At 30.3% G+C, this 15,392-nt stretch overlaps 1 protein-coding gene across 4 annotated transcripts; it reads left to right on the top strand.

Moving 5' to 3' along the window:
* The first annotated feature begins 6,592 nt into the window (after positions 1-6,592).
* Positions 6,593-14,469, top strand: LOC132049544 (uncharacterized). 4 transcript variants are annotated; one of them, XM_059440401.1, is made up of 4 exons: positions 6,593-7,251; positions 7,544-7,649; positions 13,475-13,523; positions 14,190-14,318. In XM_059440401.1, the coding sequence occupies exons 1-4, from the start codon at positions 7,219-7,221 to the stop codon at positions 14,230-14,232; spliced, it is 231 nt and encodes a 76-aa protein (XP_059296384.1). In that variant the 5' UTR covers positions 6,593-7,218; the 3' UTR covers positions 14,233-14,318. The 4 variants fall into 4 exon arrangements, with proteins under 4 accessions (XP_059296384.1, XP_059296385.1, XP_059296382.1 ...); XM_059440402.1 differs by having other exon boundaries at positions 6,594-7,251; positions 14,193-14,328; XM_059440399.1 differs by lacking the exon at positions 13,475-13,523 and having other exon boundaries at positions 6,616-7,251; positions 14,190-14,469.
* Positions 14,470-15,392: the final 923 nt, after the last annotated feature.

Raw genomic sequence — 15,392 nt, 5'->3', positions numbered from 1 at the left:
ACTAATTTGTTTTCCCTTTCCTTTTCCCATTAGTGGTACGATTGGGGGTAAATGCAAAAAAATTTATAAGGAAATTCATAATTTTGAAGTGATAAAGTGAAATTTGTTGATCAACGGGGTTCACCGATATTGAAGATAAAGTTAATGCTTATTTAAATCAAAACTAGCACGTAATTATAAATTAGACATAAAGTAGATTGAAAGTTCACATTGCTTGAGAATATTCATGCATTAATTAGTATGTTGCAAGGGATGGATTTCATCTTTTATTTCACCCGTTATCCGACCAATCCATTCCTAAATTTCCAAATGAGCTTCGTTCAAGTTATGTTCTTAGGGAAAACACCTAATTGGGATAATCGGCTATTAGAAAAGAATTCACAAATGCTTCGAACACAAATTTTGAATTAATTGGATCCTCTCAGCACTGGGCATTTGCTTATTTTGGTAAGGGAATCAATAACTTATATATCCACATAAATTTAATGTTCTATAATTAATGTCTATTAAGTTAGCTGGACCCCGAGATAACATGTAGCCTGTTGTCGATCTTTTTGGCAGTGGCATAGGGAAACATTGAGAAGTGTACTTTTACTATTTTACTTGTGATATAGAGGGTGTGTTTGGTAGGGAAGAAAGTATTTCTAATTTTTTCATGTTTAGCTAGTCAAAATAATAATAATAGAGAAATAAGTTTCTTAAAAATAACTTCTTAGTGGGAAGTAGAGAAAGCAAATTTCATAAATGATTCCACCCTTTTCCCCATCCTCCAACACACCTTATCCCAGCCCTCATCCCCTAGCCCCCACCTACACCACGCCCACTCCCCTACCCTTGATCTCCACCCCACATGGTGTTTGTGTAGATTATATTTAACTGTTTTTGAGATAATATTATTTAGTTACTTACCGTTCACCAGAAAATAAATAAGAAACTCAGACTTATTTTTCAAGAAATCATTTTTCACGAAAATATTTTTTATAAAAGATATTTCATTCATACCACACACACCAAAAAGCTCATAGTTTTTTCTTCTTTTATCTTTTTATGAGTTACAATGTAATTATTTAAGACATTCAAAATTGGACCTTTCGTGACTGTGATAAAAGGGATTAATAAGAAAAAAAGATATTAATTAATTAATTAATTAAAGGTCCAATAGACTGCGTCAAGTAAGCAGGTTGGCTTAAATTTGAACAAGAAAAAATATATTTCACTAGTAATTAATATATAATACCTAAACCATCTAAAGTTTACTTAAGTTGAGATGAAATAGATTAATTTTAGCTAAACAACTGATTACAGCCCAAATCTCCAATTTCAATTGTTTCAAAAAAGTAAAATTCATTTGGCATAGCTTACATTATTACCTATTTATGGAACATAACTAAATTTTACAATAATTATATTTTAGTAGCTAAAATATAACATATTTACTTCCTATAGCTACCACTTTTTTACCACTCATCTGATAACTTCCCACACCCCTAAATTTAAGCCCAAAAAAAAGGTCCCTCTCTCCTATCCCCCTAAATACACGCCATTATGCCTAATATCCCTTATTTCCTCCCAATTTCAAATCGGTTTACAATAGTTCAACTTCCTTGTTTATCTCTAATTAACTACTCATTAATTTCACTCATAATTCAAATCTCATTCCCAAAAAAGGTAAGATTCTATACTGATTTTTACATTTCACCGTGTATTTAACTTATATTTATATTTTCGTTTTTTTTTTTTCGTTTGAATCGACTTAATGCAACTCTAAATAATTAATTATCATTGTTTGTCCTTGGTTGTTTTGTTAGATTCAAGTGAAATGGCTAAAAAGCTTCTAATCCGATGAGGACTATGAACCCGAAGTTTTCAATTCCTAATGTTTTGGATTGATATTTTAATAGTTGTTTTTCATATATATTTTGGGATATATTTTTAATTGTATTTTGATTATTATGTTCAATATTATTATTTTCATTGACTATATTTAAGATATATTTTTTCATATATTTTGACTATATTTAGAAAAATTTCAGAAAAAAAAAAGTAAAAAAGTACCAGTCAAAACGTTGTTACCTAAATTATGACTATATTTTAATTGTATTTTTGATTATTATGTTCAATATTACTTATTCTGGTTTCTGTTGACTTTTTGTTGACTATATTTTTTCATATATTTTGACTATTTTTTCAAAATTTTAGGAAAAATAAAAAAATAAAAAAGTTGCGGTGAAAACGTTGTTACCTCAATTATGAACTCAACTTGAATTCGATATTTCAACGGATGAATTCAAATATATATTCGTCGTTAAAAGGAGCTACATTCCTTTGGTTTGATATTGTTATTTTTCAAAATTTTTTTGATGAACTAGTTTTTGAATTTATTTTTTTGGTTAAAAATATGAGTGTACTTTTTGAATTCAAATTTTTTTGAATTTGTTAGGCTGTTGAATGAGATATGAGATCGAGATATGGAATGAGAGAATATTTGCGTAAATCGGGGAACATTAAAAAGCTGATTTTAATTTAAATTGGAATAGATTTTGTTTCCATAAATATAACACTTTCGATTTTAAATGTGTATTTTACATTATATTTATCTATATTTAAGTACGACGCATCTACTAGCTAAATATAGGTCCTCACAACTACGAATTGTAAAATGTAGAACATGTAGTTATAGGTTGTTAGAAGGAGGAGCTAAAAAAAATTATTTGTTTGTGAAAATTTTACTTCAAAAAATTGTGTGGATTGTCCTTCTTATGGACTGATCTTTAATTTTTGGCCCTCAATTCGCTGGTCTTTAATTTGTCCCTATTTCTCATTTAATGAAAATTTATGGGCTAAAGAACCCTTTTTATACCCGAGGTTTTGGGTTCGATCCCCAGCGGAGTCAAAATAATAATAATTTCGCAAGGCATAGGTTCGTGGAAATAAAGTTCTGCCTTAATTTTGCAACTATGCCTATATGCATAGGTTCTATGTAACTTCATAAAAACCTTTGCGGTGTCCGACATAGTTTCTATGTAACTACATAGCGAATAGGCATAGTTTCTTATGCACTTATGCCTTGCGTTTTTTTTTTTTTTTTTTTGTGACTGAGTGAGAATTTTAACCCAGAACTTAAAGATATTTTCAACGACCTTTTTAAGCGAAGGACAAAAATTGAAGACCAGCAATTTGAGAGACAAAAATTAAAGACCAGCGCCTTTGGGGGACAATCGTGCAAATTGCCCCAATTGTTTTTTTTTTTTTTTTTTCCTTCTAATTTGATGACTCATTGGACTAGAAAGACTTTCTACTTTTAATAGAGAGAGAGAGTAGGTATCGATATAGAAATAGGGTAAAAATCATCTTCACCCTCCAATTTTTACTTAAAAATCAAATTCCCCCTCAATTATAAATAATAGACATTGTCCCTCCTTTAACAGACATTATCCCTCCTTTATCCTAGACAATGTCTATTTTACCCCTGGCATTTTCAATCCTCCATCTATGTAATTCCTTTTTATATTATAGAAAATTTATTTTTTTAACCTAGGTATTTATACATTTTTACCTAAATTCATATTATAAGTAGAATAATCCATTTATGAATTTATCACAAAATCAAATATTGCTTTTATGATTGATATTTTAATATTGCATGCATTAAGTATATATACTGTAACACCTCAGACCTTTAACTTAAGCTTTAGTCATGATTCCAGACTTAGAACACCAAATAAAGAATGTGGGAATTGAAAATTTCTCTTTAGCTGTTAGACGGGGATTTATGCCCCAGAATACGGACCGTATTTCAGTATACGGCCTGTATTTCAAGTCGTAAAGTGACACCCAAAATCACTGTGCATTCTGAAATTTGGCTTGTGAAATTTTATATTGTTAAATACGGACCATATTTTGTAATTCGGCCCGTAAATTGTGATCGTATTTAAGAAGGAAACATAAAGTAGTGATTACTTTGAAATATGTTGAATTACGGTCCGGGTTTTACGAATAGTAAATCGATATATGGACCATATTTTGGTATGTATTTTCCAACCCCACGACGAACCTACAAATACCGGTCTTCGATTATTTTATTTCATTTTTCATAATTCCAGCCGTAGAAACGAAGTGTTCTTCTCCCAACAAACCACGACAAAGTAAGTCATTCCAAGCTCTCCCAAATCAATTCTATCATATATCTCTTAATCTAATCATGAAACCATGTTCTTAACATAGGGTTTTCAAGAAAACCCAATTAAAAAAGAGCATAAAGAGCAAAACCTTGGAACTCTTTTTCAAGACCAGATTATTATTCAAGTTTGGGAGCAATTCTGTGTATGTTTAAGCATACTATCTACATGAGGAACGTTGTTTAATCATCCGCATACCTCAATAATCATAATTCCCGAATCCGAAGAAATTTATGATTTTGCCCTAGTTCTTGACTTTTCATAACCTAGGGTTAGAGCTCAGTTTTCTGATTATGTTCATATGTGTTATGCATGCTATAGACCCTAGCTTAATCTAAAAGATTTGTAATTAAATCTACGAGTCTCAGAATGCAGCCAAAGTCATTAGTCATGATAAAGTCGATGATGAGTTTACACCCATTGCTTCGTTTTGATTGGGCCCAAGAGCCATAGTTATGATTCATATGCATATGTAATTATTTTGGGCATGAGGCCATAGCTTTGAGATCTCATTATTAATTGGGCAGAGGCCATAGTTATATGATATTTGCACGTGGTTTCTATACGATCGACCATGATATGAGTATTCGATTTCATTATGCTTTATTGTTCATATATCCCTTATCATAGCTTGATTTCTTATCATACTTGTACAATTCAAATGTACTAACGTCCCATGCACGGGCACATCTTACATGGTGCGGTCGACTTTCGGTGAGGATACGGCGTCGCTTTGCTTCCGGACTTTAAATAGATCGGCTAGTTGGTGAGCCGCTTCATTCGAGCCTTCGTCTATTTCCAGCTTTGGGGCATTAGTTAGTTCATTAGCACTTGAGGCATGCCAGGGTATTGTCCTGACTTAATTATTCTTACAGTATTTTGATCATAGAGGTTTCATAGACACAGTCTTTATTCAGTTATGTTGGTTTTGCCTCACAACATTTATTTCCGCATTCTCTATTATATTTGAGTTGGAGTATTCTCTTGGTTCATTTTATATCTTGCATGCTTTCATGATACAACTGTTAGACTCAGCAGCCATGGGTTTGCTCGGTCGTAGATAGTCAGGCACTAAGTGCCGTGTCACGTCCAGGCCATGATTCGGGGCGTGACATATATACACGTGCGCGCACACACATATTATCTTTTATTTTTACATATATTTGTATGTGTGTGTGCGGACGTCCGTCTCTCTCTCTGTCTCTCTCTCTCTCTCTCTCTCTCTCTCTCTCTCTCTCTCTCTCTCTCTCTCTCTCTATATATATATATATATATATATATATATATATATATATATATATATATATATATATATATATAATTTCACTTCTTTTATGCTCTATTGTCAATATATAAACGTGTTTTGGTTGTCCTTAATGAAATATTTCAAATTAAAATTTAATATTTACAATATAAATAGATAACATTTTAGGAATTTGTTATAGAATATGCCTCTATTTTGATTAATTATTTTATATTACCTTCATTGAAATATGTTTATAAAATTATTATTACATGTTATTTTTACTTGTATAAATATATATCAGACTTTTGAGTATTATTAATAAAATTCTTATTCTTCTCATTTTTTCACTATAGAACGACATTAAGTTATATACTCAACTAGTATTTCTCTCATTTCTTTTATAGGAAATTTGTTACATAGATTAAAGAGATAAAAAAAATCATGATTTTAAAGAGGTAAAAGAAAAAAAAAAAAAAGACAAGTTCATAATGTAAGGATAAAATAGAAATTTTAAAAAGTCAATTAAGTTGAAGGGGGAGAATGATTATTATTCAAAGTTGAAGGGGAGTTTGATTTTTAAAGCAAAGTTGGGGGTGAAAATCATTTTCACCCTATAGAAATATGCATTGCAAAACCAAAGAATTTCTTCCTAATTTTTGTTAGGAAAAAAGTAGGTGATAGATTTGTCTAGCATATGGCCATAGATTTTGGATCAAATTTTAAAAATTTATCTTTAAATATCCTGGCCATCTATTTTGGATCCAATTTTGAAATCTGTCTTAAAAAAATCTTCAAGTTTCAAAAAACTGATCTAGATTTTTGAGACTTCCACTCACAAAACTTAAAAAAAAATTCAAGTAAAATGCATGTTCAAACACAACTCCAAGTTTCAACAATCACAACTTCAAAAACTCAAATTGTCAAGTTTCAAGTTTCAACTTCAAAATCTATAGCCAAATGAGAGCTTAAGATCACAAGATTCAAAAGTTTTCTTTATTTATTAAACTAGTCAAAATCAGACAAATATTTTTGGAAAATCTTAGTAGCTCAATTGGTTGATTACATAAACTTTCAACTAATTGATAAGAATTCGATTTCCCACATTGTAATTCCCTCTCCCATTTCTCCTTTCCCACCCCCAGTTAAAAAAAAGTAAGAAAAAAGACAAACATTTTGAACGGATGGAGTAAATAGTTTTCACTTTTCAGGTATGCCTTAGCGGTCCACCAGGCAATCTTGTAGGTGACCACGTGGTCTGGTGTGGGCTTCGTTGTCTGACCAAATGAAAGTTGGTAGAACTATTTGGATCCTTTCTGGGCTGCTAACTGTATCATTGTGGACCTAACTTGTCACGTGGACTTTGATGACCTGGCCTTCAAGAAGAATTGCCTTAGAATAATGAATCATTCGTAATCTCAATTCAACCAATCATATGTCTCTTCCCACGTGGGACTTAATACCCCATCAACTTAATGACATCACATTCACCTCTCTCTAAAAAATGTAATAGTATTATATTCTACTTCATAATGGAGTATCTTTTTCTTTTCATAATAAAATACAATTTTCCATCTTTAACTTTCTCTATAAAGTCTTCGATCCAATTGCAGCTTAATCAGTTGTAATTATTTAGTGAAATCTACAGTCATTTCTTCTTCCCGAAAACCCTACTTTTACCTTATCATTTTCTTCTTCTTCCCTCTATTATTAGTCTCTTCTCATATTCAATAAAAATAAAAAAATTTAAAAGTAGTCATCGTGACATTTTAATTGGATTTCTTTGAAGTATATACGATGGGTGATTCTTCCGCTCAATACATCCACTTGGTAAGTATAAATTAGTATTACTAATTAATAATATCTTCTTCTTTTAGTATCTTTTTTTCCTGTACTTCGTTCCTTCTTGGGTTTGCTATTTTCAGTAGGATCAGATGAATTATAGCATCAAGTTAAGAGGAAATACTGAAATGAATGGATGCAAGTGTAGAACTTTGACTCAAATCGTGTATTTGTATTATTAAAAGATTTACTTAATAAATACAGATAATTAATTTATAACCCAATTAATTAACTTTTTTAAAATTTAAAATTCATAAATTCAAAATTCTAACTCTTGCAGGTACATCACTTGATTGAAGAATGTTTATTGTTCAACATGAGCAGAGAGGAATGCATGGAAGCACTCTCCAAACATGCAAATATACAGCCAGTTATCACCTCCACAGGTCACTTCTCTTGCTTTTAATCCTTTTTATTTCTTTTTAAAGATCGGACTTAAATTTTTTCAAAAAAAAAAAAAAAAAAAAAAAAGATCGGACTTAAATGGATCGTGCGAGTTTATATAGCTGATCCTAAGTTGTTTCCTCTGTCCAATAAATATAATAGACAGCTCTATCCAATAAATATAATAGACAGACTCACATCTCGAGTAGTTATTTTCTTAATGATCTAAGAACCTTTAATGACTAAAGACAGATAGCAGAAATTCAACTTGAAAAGGAAAAGTCTACATGCTTTAATTTTCTGATTTTGTGATTCATTATTTATTTTGTAATTCATTGTTTATTAAATGATTGGGTGGGTAGGGACTTTTTCCTTTTTTGAAATATTATTTTTTTCTCAAAATTTATTTTTAATATTATTATTTGATCAAACGCCAAATGTCGTAACTTAATTTGTCATTTTGTCACGTCCTTGGCTAGTGTGTTACAAACATTTTACATATTTGGTTGATTGTGCAAATTGTCTAAATGACACAGTCAAACCTTATCTTTGGTGTCTAAATGGAGTAAGGATTACTTGAGGTGTTCAAGTAAAATAAGTGGATAGACACCACGATGGGTTTGGCCTTTAGAGAATGAAAGTGTTTAATAAAGCTTTTAGTGAAGAAACAAGTATTTTTAAATACTAGCAAAAAGGTTTAAGTTGAAGCTAAAAATTAAAGTAGGAATACTGCTTGAAATAACTTTATTGTCTTATTTAAATTTAAAAAAAAGGTGTGAAAAATATTGCCTTTGAATGGAGCAAATAGTTGAGTGAACAAACATGTGAGTGCATGTATCATGTATGAAACATAGATAGAGACAGCATTTGTCAATTCAAGTGGGCTTAGCAGATATTCTCTTTTCACTTTCCTGTTAATAATCCCCTCCCCCACTCAAAATCAGTTGCAGAAACTAGTATTTATAATACCTTAGATTTTAAATTAAATATATGAGTTCTAACTATGTATATTTAATACGTAATATTTGTTGGGTGAAAATTCGGTGCGGATAAGTTTTTACTTTTAACCCCGACTTTTATATTGAATCCGCTAGGGCTGCAAAATAACGGCCGCCCCACTAAACCCATGATGTTTGAGCTTTTTCTAATACAGTTTTATTGGAGCTCCTAAGTAGAACGTATTTACCAACAATTTGTATTTGTCGGCGTTTGGCCATAAAAATTATTCACTTTTTTCCGGAATTTTTTTTCACTATTTTTACTTTTAGCGTTTGGCCATAAAAATTATTCACTTTTTTCCAGAGTTGTATTCCGGAATACTAAAAACAAGAAAAACTTGTTTTTCAATTTTTTTACTTTTTTACACTACGTTTCATCAAAAACTACAATTTCAAAAACTATGACCAAACACAACTCCAACTCCAACTTCAACTCCAAAAATTCTAAGAAAAGTCAAAAAGTTTTTGATATTTATGGCCAAACGGGCCCTTTAGTATATAAAATTGTACAGTTCTTTTAACCTAATTAAGTAGAAGACATTGAGTTACGAATATGACTTTTTGTCTTGAGTTAGTACTTTTTTTTGGTTCGAATTGTGACCTGATCCGAAAAGCTCGAGATGCGATTTGAATTAGAGAAAAAATGGGAATGTGTTGGTAGCAGGGATTAGTGTTTTAAGGGGTGCGGGCACGAGGCGAGACGTTTTACGGAGTATGAAGTGAGGCGTAAATCTCATGAATTTATGGAGCGTAATTGTCGTGTATGTTCAATTTTATAATTTTATTATTAAGAAAATAAACAAAAGTAAAATTTTCATTAAAGTTCTGCAAATAATTCAAATAAATCACCAACAATATAGAAAAAATTATTATAATTATTATTCGAGAAAGGTAACAACACAAAAAATAATAATATTCGAGATAATCATTAAGATAAAATCACCATCCACTTCATCATCGATCTCCACATCTATTCAACCTAGTAAGAGCTCGAGAACCCTAAAAAATTGCACCGTATATATAAGTGAAAATTATTTTTTATGTATTTATAATAGACGTCAACCCCCTTAGCGTCATTCATTTATGGCTTCATTATATTTTTGAACCCCGCATAAATTAGGCCTTCACACCCTCAACTACCATTTGCAATGATTTTTGTTTATATATTTCAAAGAAAGGGAAGGGTAAAAAGTGTAAGAGCAACGACAAAAAATGGATAAAGTTACCTTAGGAGCATGGTGCTATGGAGTCTCTATCCTATCAATCTCATGCATAATCATCTAAAAAATTGTTTATTGTAGTTAGGGCTGTTCATGGTTCGATTTGAGTCGGTTTTTGGTCAAAACCAAAACCAAACCAACTTAGTCAATTTTCTAAATATTAAAATCAAACCAAACCAAATATATTATACAATTATCGGTTTGGTTGTTGTCAGTTTTAGTTCGGTTTGGTTTGGTTTGGTTATTCGGTTCTTAACCATACATAATTATATACTCTTTCCTTCTATTTCTATTGTTATTTCTTCACATTAAACAAACAAATAAAGTGACAAATTTTTAATTAGGTAACATCATTTCGTTAAAATATACTCAGAAAAAGTCAAATATATTTAACTATAAGGTGTCTTATGATATATTTGATGTAAGTTACAATACTCAAAAGCTAAAGGTGCTTGAAACTTTATCTTCTTATGGCACAAGAAAGATTGACTAATCCTTATGGAAGAAAAATACGTGATTAAACATTGTGAATTTCATGATAATTACAATCTAATTTAATATATTATTGTATATATATAATCATAAAATTATGTATAAAATTTGTCGGCTAGGTTCGGTTTCGGTTTTTTTTTTTTTTTTTTTGCAGTTTATTTTAATAAAATTAAAACCAAACCAAATATTATCGGTTTTTAAAAATTTAAGTCCAAATCCAAAAAATGTCGGTCTATTTAATCGATTTGGTTCGGTTTTGGGTTTGAATTTTAACCAAACCATGAACACCCCTAGTTCATTGCAGTGTTATTTTTTGTGAGTGTTGCTTTATTTATTTATATATTTTAGCAAAAATCACAACATGAAAATATGATAGCATAAGTGTAAATATCATTACACCAATAATAAAAATCATGATGTATAGTGAAAATATTTTAAAACAATAAAAATCAAATTTGACGTACGTATGCTTTTAAGGTTGGGGCTTATACTTTTACTCTCGGGGCCTACGCCCTAAATTCTAGGGCGTACACCTTATAAATCTATGCCTTGAAGCAATTTTGGCATGTCCTGTTGTGAAACTCACCACAAAAACGCCTTTAAAAACACTGGTTGGGATGATGGACCGGTACTTTTTCACTGTACTTTTGTGAGACTTGTTTGGTCCAGTTAGTGAATTGCTTAAGTAGGCATTCACCCAGTGAGAGTTTGGACTTTGGAGTGAAATCATGTTTTTCCAATTTTGTGACATGAAAATCACATTTCTATTGCTATGTCCTAGAGAAAGTAAACATGGCTGGACACTGATATTTACTGACACCATTAAATGATCTGACAAGCGCGGCAGTCCATATAGATTTAATGAAGGTAAAATTACTCAAATGACTATTTTATGATAGTTTCACTATCATTTATAAATTCTTTTTAAATATTATCATTTATAGCTATGTTTTCTCAAATTAAGGTATTTTTTTGGATGTATTTGATGATGTGTGTAAATTCATAGAAATACAAAAAAAAGAAACATATCCATTAATTTTAGGCCATAACGGTGGGATCATTTAATTAGTTATTAATTGGTATTTTTTACTATACTCTTCCACAAAATCAGATTTTAGATTTCTTTTTCATAATCGTTTTCTATTCCTTCATTCAATCTTTAACATTCAAACGTAAAAAATCAAAAATTCAAAATTTGAAAACATTCAATAGCCAATGTATTTAAAGTTTTTAATATTGACGTTTTTTATTTACCCATGTATTTGATAGCATAACTAATGTATTTGAAGTTTCCAATCAAACTCCATGTATTTTATATTAAATATCATGTGTTTGTGTGAGTAACAATTTGCATCACTCATGTATTTAGTGGTAATGTATTTGAAGTTTTCAATATTGAATTCGTTTTTTATTACCCATGTATTTGATAGCATAACTAATGTATTTGAAGTTTCCAATCAAACCCCATGTATTTTATATTAAATCTCATTTATTTGTGTGAGTAACAATTTACATCACCCATGTATTTGAGGGGATTAATTTGAACAAAATATATAAATATATAGAAGAAAACTTACCACGTATTTGCGCCACCCGTGTATTTGAAATTAGATGAATTGATGGAATTAATTTGAACAAAATACACAAATATATAGAAAAATTTATAAAAATACACCACCAACCACAACAATTGGTAGTTATATCATAGAACATACACAAATACATATATTTTTTGTCTTCTCAAAACCCTAAAAAACTTGTTGATTGATGAGAATGGAAGTGAAATTTTTGCAGAAGGGGGAAAAGAGGAAGGAGACGACTATTTCACTGGGCATTCAAAGATTCTTTTCTTTTTAAAAAGGTAAGAATTTATGAAAAATGAGAGAGAATGGTAATGTATATTAAGTAATTAATATTGTTATCATTAAAAGGGGATATGGAATTGGGGTGCTAATTTTTAAACCTTTGTGAAATGGTAATTAAAAGTTATTGTGTAGCTATAATAGTTAAATTAGAAAAGTATTTAGTTATTATTAGTAATTAAAATAAAAGGTAGTCATTACCACTAATTATGTATTAGAAATAGCTGTAACGTGTAAAAATTCCTTTAATGAATCCAAAAGTGAAAATCAGAATTTGACCCTGATGATAATTCAAGCAATCAACTCGAGTCCGCAAGTTAATGGCCCAAAAAGTGAGATTTGAGATCAAAATAATTCATTAAGCCCCCGTTTGGCCAGATGAATTATTCACTTTTTTTCGGAATTTTTTCACTTTTTTCACTTTTCAGCGTTTAGCCATAAGAATTTCGAATACAATTTAAGTTGTATTTCGGAATTTCAAAAACTCAATAAACTTATTTTTCAAAATTTTTCACCTTTTTCACTTTTTACAATTACATTTCATCAAAAACTACAATTTCAAAAATTATGGTCAAATATAACTCCAACTCTAACTCCAACTCCAACTCCAACTCCAAAATTTCAAAAAATGTGTGTGTTTTTTTTTTTTATATCTACGGACAAACGAGGCCTAAAAAAAAATTGACAGAAGTACTTTTTGCGCATTTTTTTTGTGCGCTATGGGATTTAACTGAGATGGTCACCCTTAAATCCAGTTGCGCACAAAAATGTACTATATTTTAAGTGGTTGGATAATAAATAGTACTAGATATTTAGTTGATGTTTTTGTGCAAAATCTACAGAGTTTCTGTGAATTCACACGTTATGCAATAGATACACCACTGCTGATACGATAAGTCCTGTTGCGCATAAAATTAGTGGAGAATTAATGGACAACAACTATAATATAATTATACTTGGAAGAAAATTCATAGAACCTGGAATGGTCGTTTGGTAGGTAGTCAAAATTTTTTTGGAATTATAATCCCGGGACTAATTTATTCTATCTATTGGGATTATTTTATACCATTTAAAAGATGGTATAAAATAATCTATAATATAATATCCCATCTCTTGGGATGGGATGTATTTTATATCTTGTTTGGTATAAGGTATAAATTTATTCCAGAATAAATGCCTTCTACCAAATATGATATAAAAAATTAGTGCTGAGATATCTCAGCTTATATCATGCACCAAACGACTAATGTTACAGACAAGGGCAGATGCTTTGTACCAAGGGCAGATAAACTTTTAACACCAAGGTGTGATCCCTATCCTCTTATCAGCATCAGAAAAATAATATTCCTATATCACAATGTAATACGGTAGTAGTACATATTTAACCGAAATAAAATAATGTTCAACATTTTTTATAATGTTATTAAGCTTTTATCCTTGTATCTGAACAATGAAAATGTGAAGACAAGAATTAGAGGATAATGGTCTAAATCACGAAAAATCCTCCAGAAAAGGTTTGGCCGCCATTGGTTGAATGCATTAAATGAAGTGTAATAATTAGAGTATCTGAACACCCCTAGGTTCCCAGAACACTAATTAATGTGACAGAATCAGAAAGTGAAAAAGGATACAAAAGAGACAGAGAAATGGTCCACGTAACGGTAGTCGTTTCAGTTAATTTCTATTGTGCATAAAAATAAATAAAAGTGCGTAAAAGATACTTCTGTCATTTTTTTAATTAATGGGTTATTTTAATTTTAAATCTCATTTTTTGTGTCATCTTTTTTTTTAATGGATTGTTTTGATTTCAAATCTCATTTTTTGTGTCATTTAAGTTGCAGGCTCCAATCAACTCGTCTTTATTTGATTTTCTTCTTCGTTGTGTGATTATTGTGCTAGTTTAATAGTTTAATTTATTCTGAACAAAGTAGTAGTGTTTATTTAGTCAAACAAATGTTGTTTAATTATAGCAGTGTGGAAGGAGTTGGAGAAGGAGAACAAGGAGTTCTTTGAGACTTACAAGAGAAAACACAAGGAGGAAGGATCATCAACAAGTAATAATACAAAATCTCAAATGGAGATAACAAGACAAAGAATCAACAATTTGCTCTTGGATTCGTCATACTCTAACGATCATAAGGAGTAATACGATTAATGTCTCAAAAGTGTGATTATATTATTTGTTTCTATACATGGGGAGTGTACTAAGTTTTTCTTTCTTTCTTTTGGGTTAGTACTTAGTAGACAACGCTTATCTAGAATACAACAAGTATGTTATCAGTTGTAGCGTTAAAAGTATCTGATATGAAGTGAATAATGTGTCTTTATATGGTTGATATGGATCTAAGATTGCATGTGATCTAAAAAGATTTAACCTTTTTATAATATAAGAAAATGCAAACAAACCTTTTTCTAGAACAGATGCAACCATCTGAGAAATAGTGTTGTTTGAAACGTGCTATCTGTCTATCTGAGTGTGTTTCACTTATTACTCAAAAAGTTAATATTAAATATAGTTTATCAGTGGTATCCGAATAAGTATTTCACTCGTATTGTATGGAAATCTAAATGCAAACTTATTTAATTGCATGTGACATGTCCTATATATTTTGCAGAATTTCCTCACAGCCAACGACACTCTTAACATGGTGACATTGATTACATTAAATCAAGTTTGCACAATTTAATTTCTTTCAAAATCTTACACTAATTAATGAGAGTATTAATTCTATACATCATGGTAATTGGTATAGTAACTTTTTTTTCTTATCAGTTATATTATGTTCACACACCCAACAAAAAACATATAAGGCTTTACGTTCGTGTCTCATGAACGTTGAATCCTTTAGATCGTACGTTGAATCCTCTTATAAATTTCTCGTTGACATGATCGAAGTACATTGATTAATATTAGCCTTGCAACTCATTATTAGAGAACTAGTCAAACTAATTTCCGTTATTGCTGCTATATGAGTGAACACTGCAAATTCAACTTACCATAATTACAAGTTTATCTATAATATAAAGGTAGGTATAAACAATCCTATGTGGCACCTCTCTATATATAACCTCCATTAGCATTTTTCTTTTTTCTCCTTTTTTTTTTTTTGAACTTTTTCATCATTTTTCTTATTTATCTTATATTAAAAATTTCACTTTATCCTTAACCCACA

The sequence above is a fragment of the Lycium ferocissimum genome, chromosome 3, assembly GCF_029784015.1.
Source record: "Lycium ferocissimum isolate CSIRO_LF1 chromosome 3, AGI_CSIRO_Lferr_CH_V1, whole genome shotgun sequence".
NCBI lineage: Eukaryota > Viridiplantae > Streptophyta > Magnoliopsida > Solanales > Solanaceae > Lycium > Lycium ferocissimum.
This window is presented reverse-complemented; position numbering and strand designations above follow the sequence as displayed.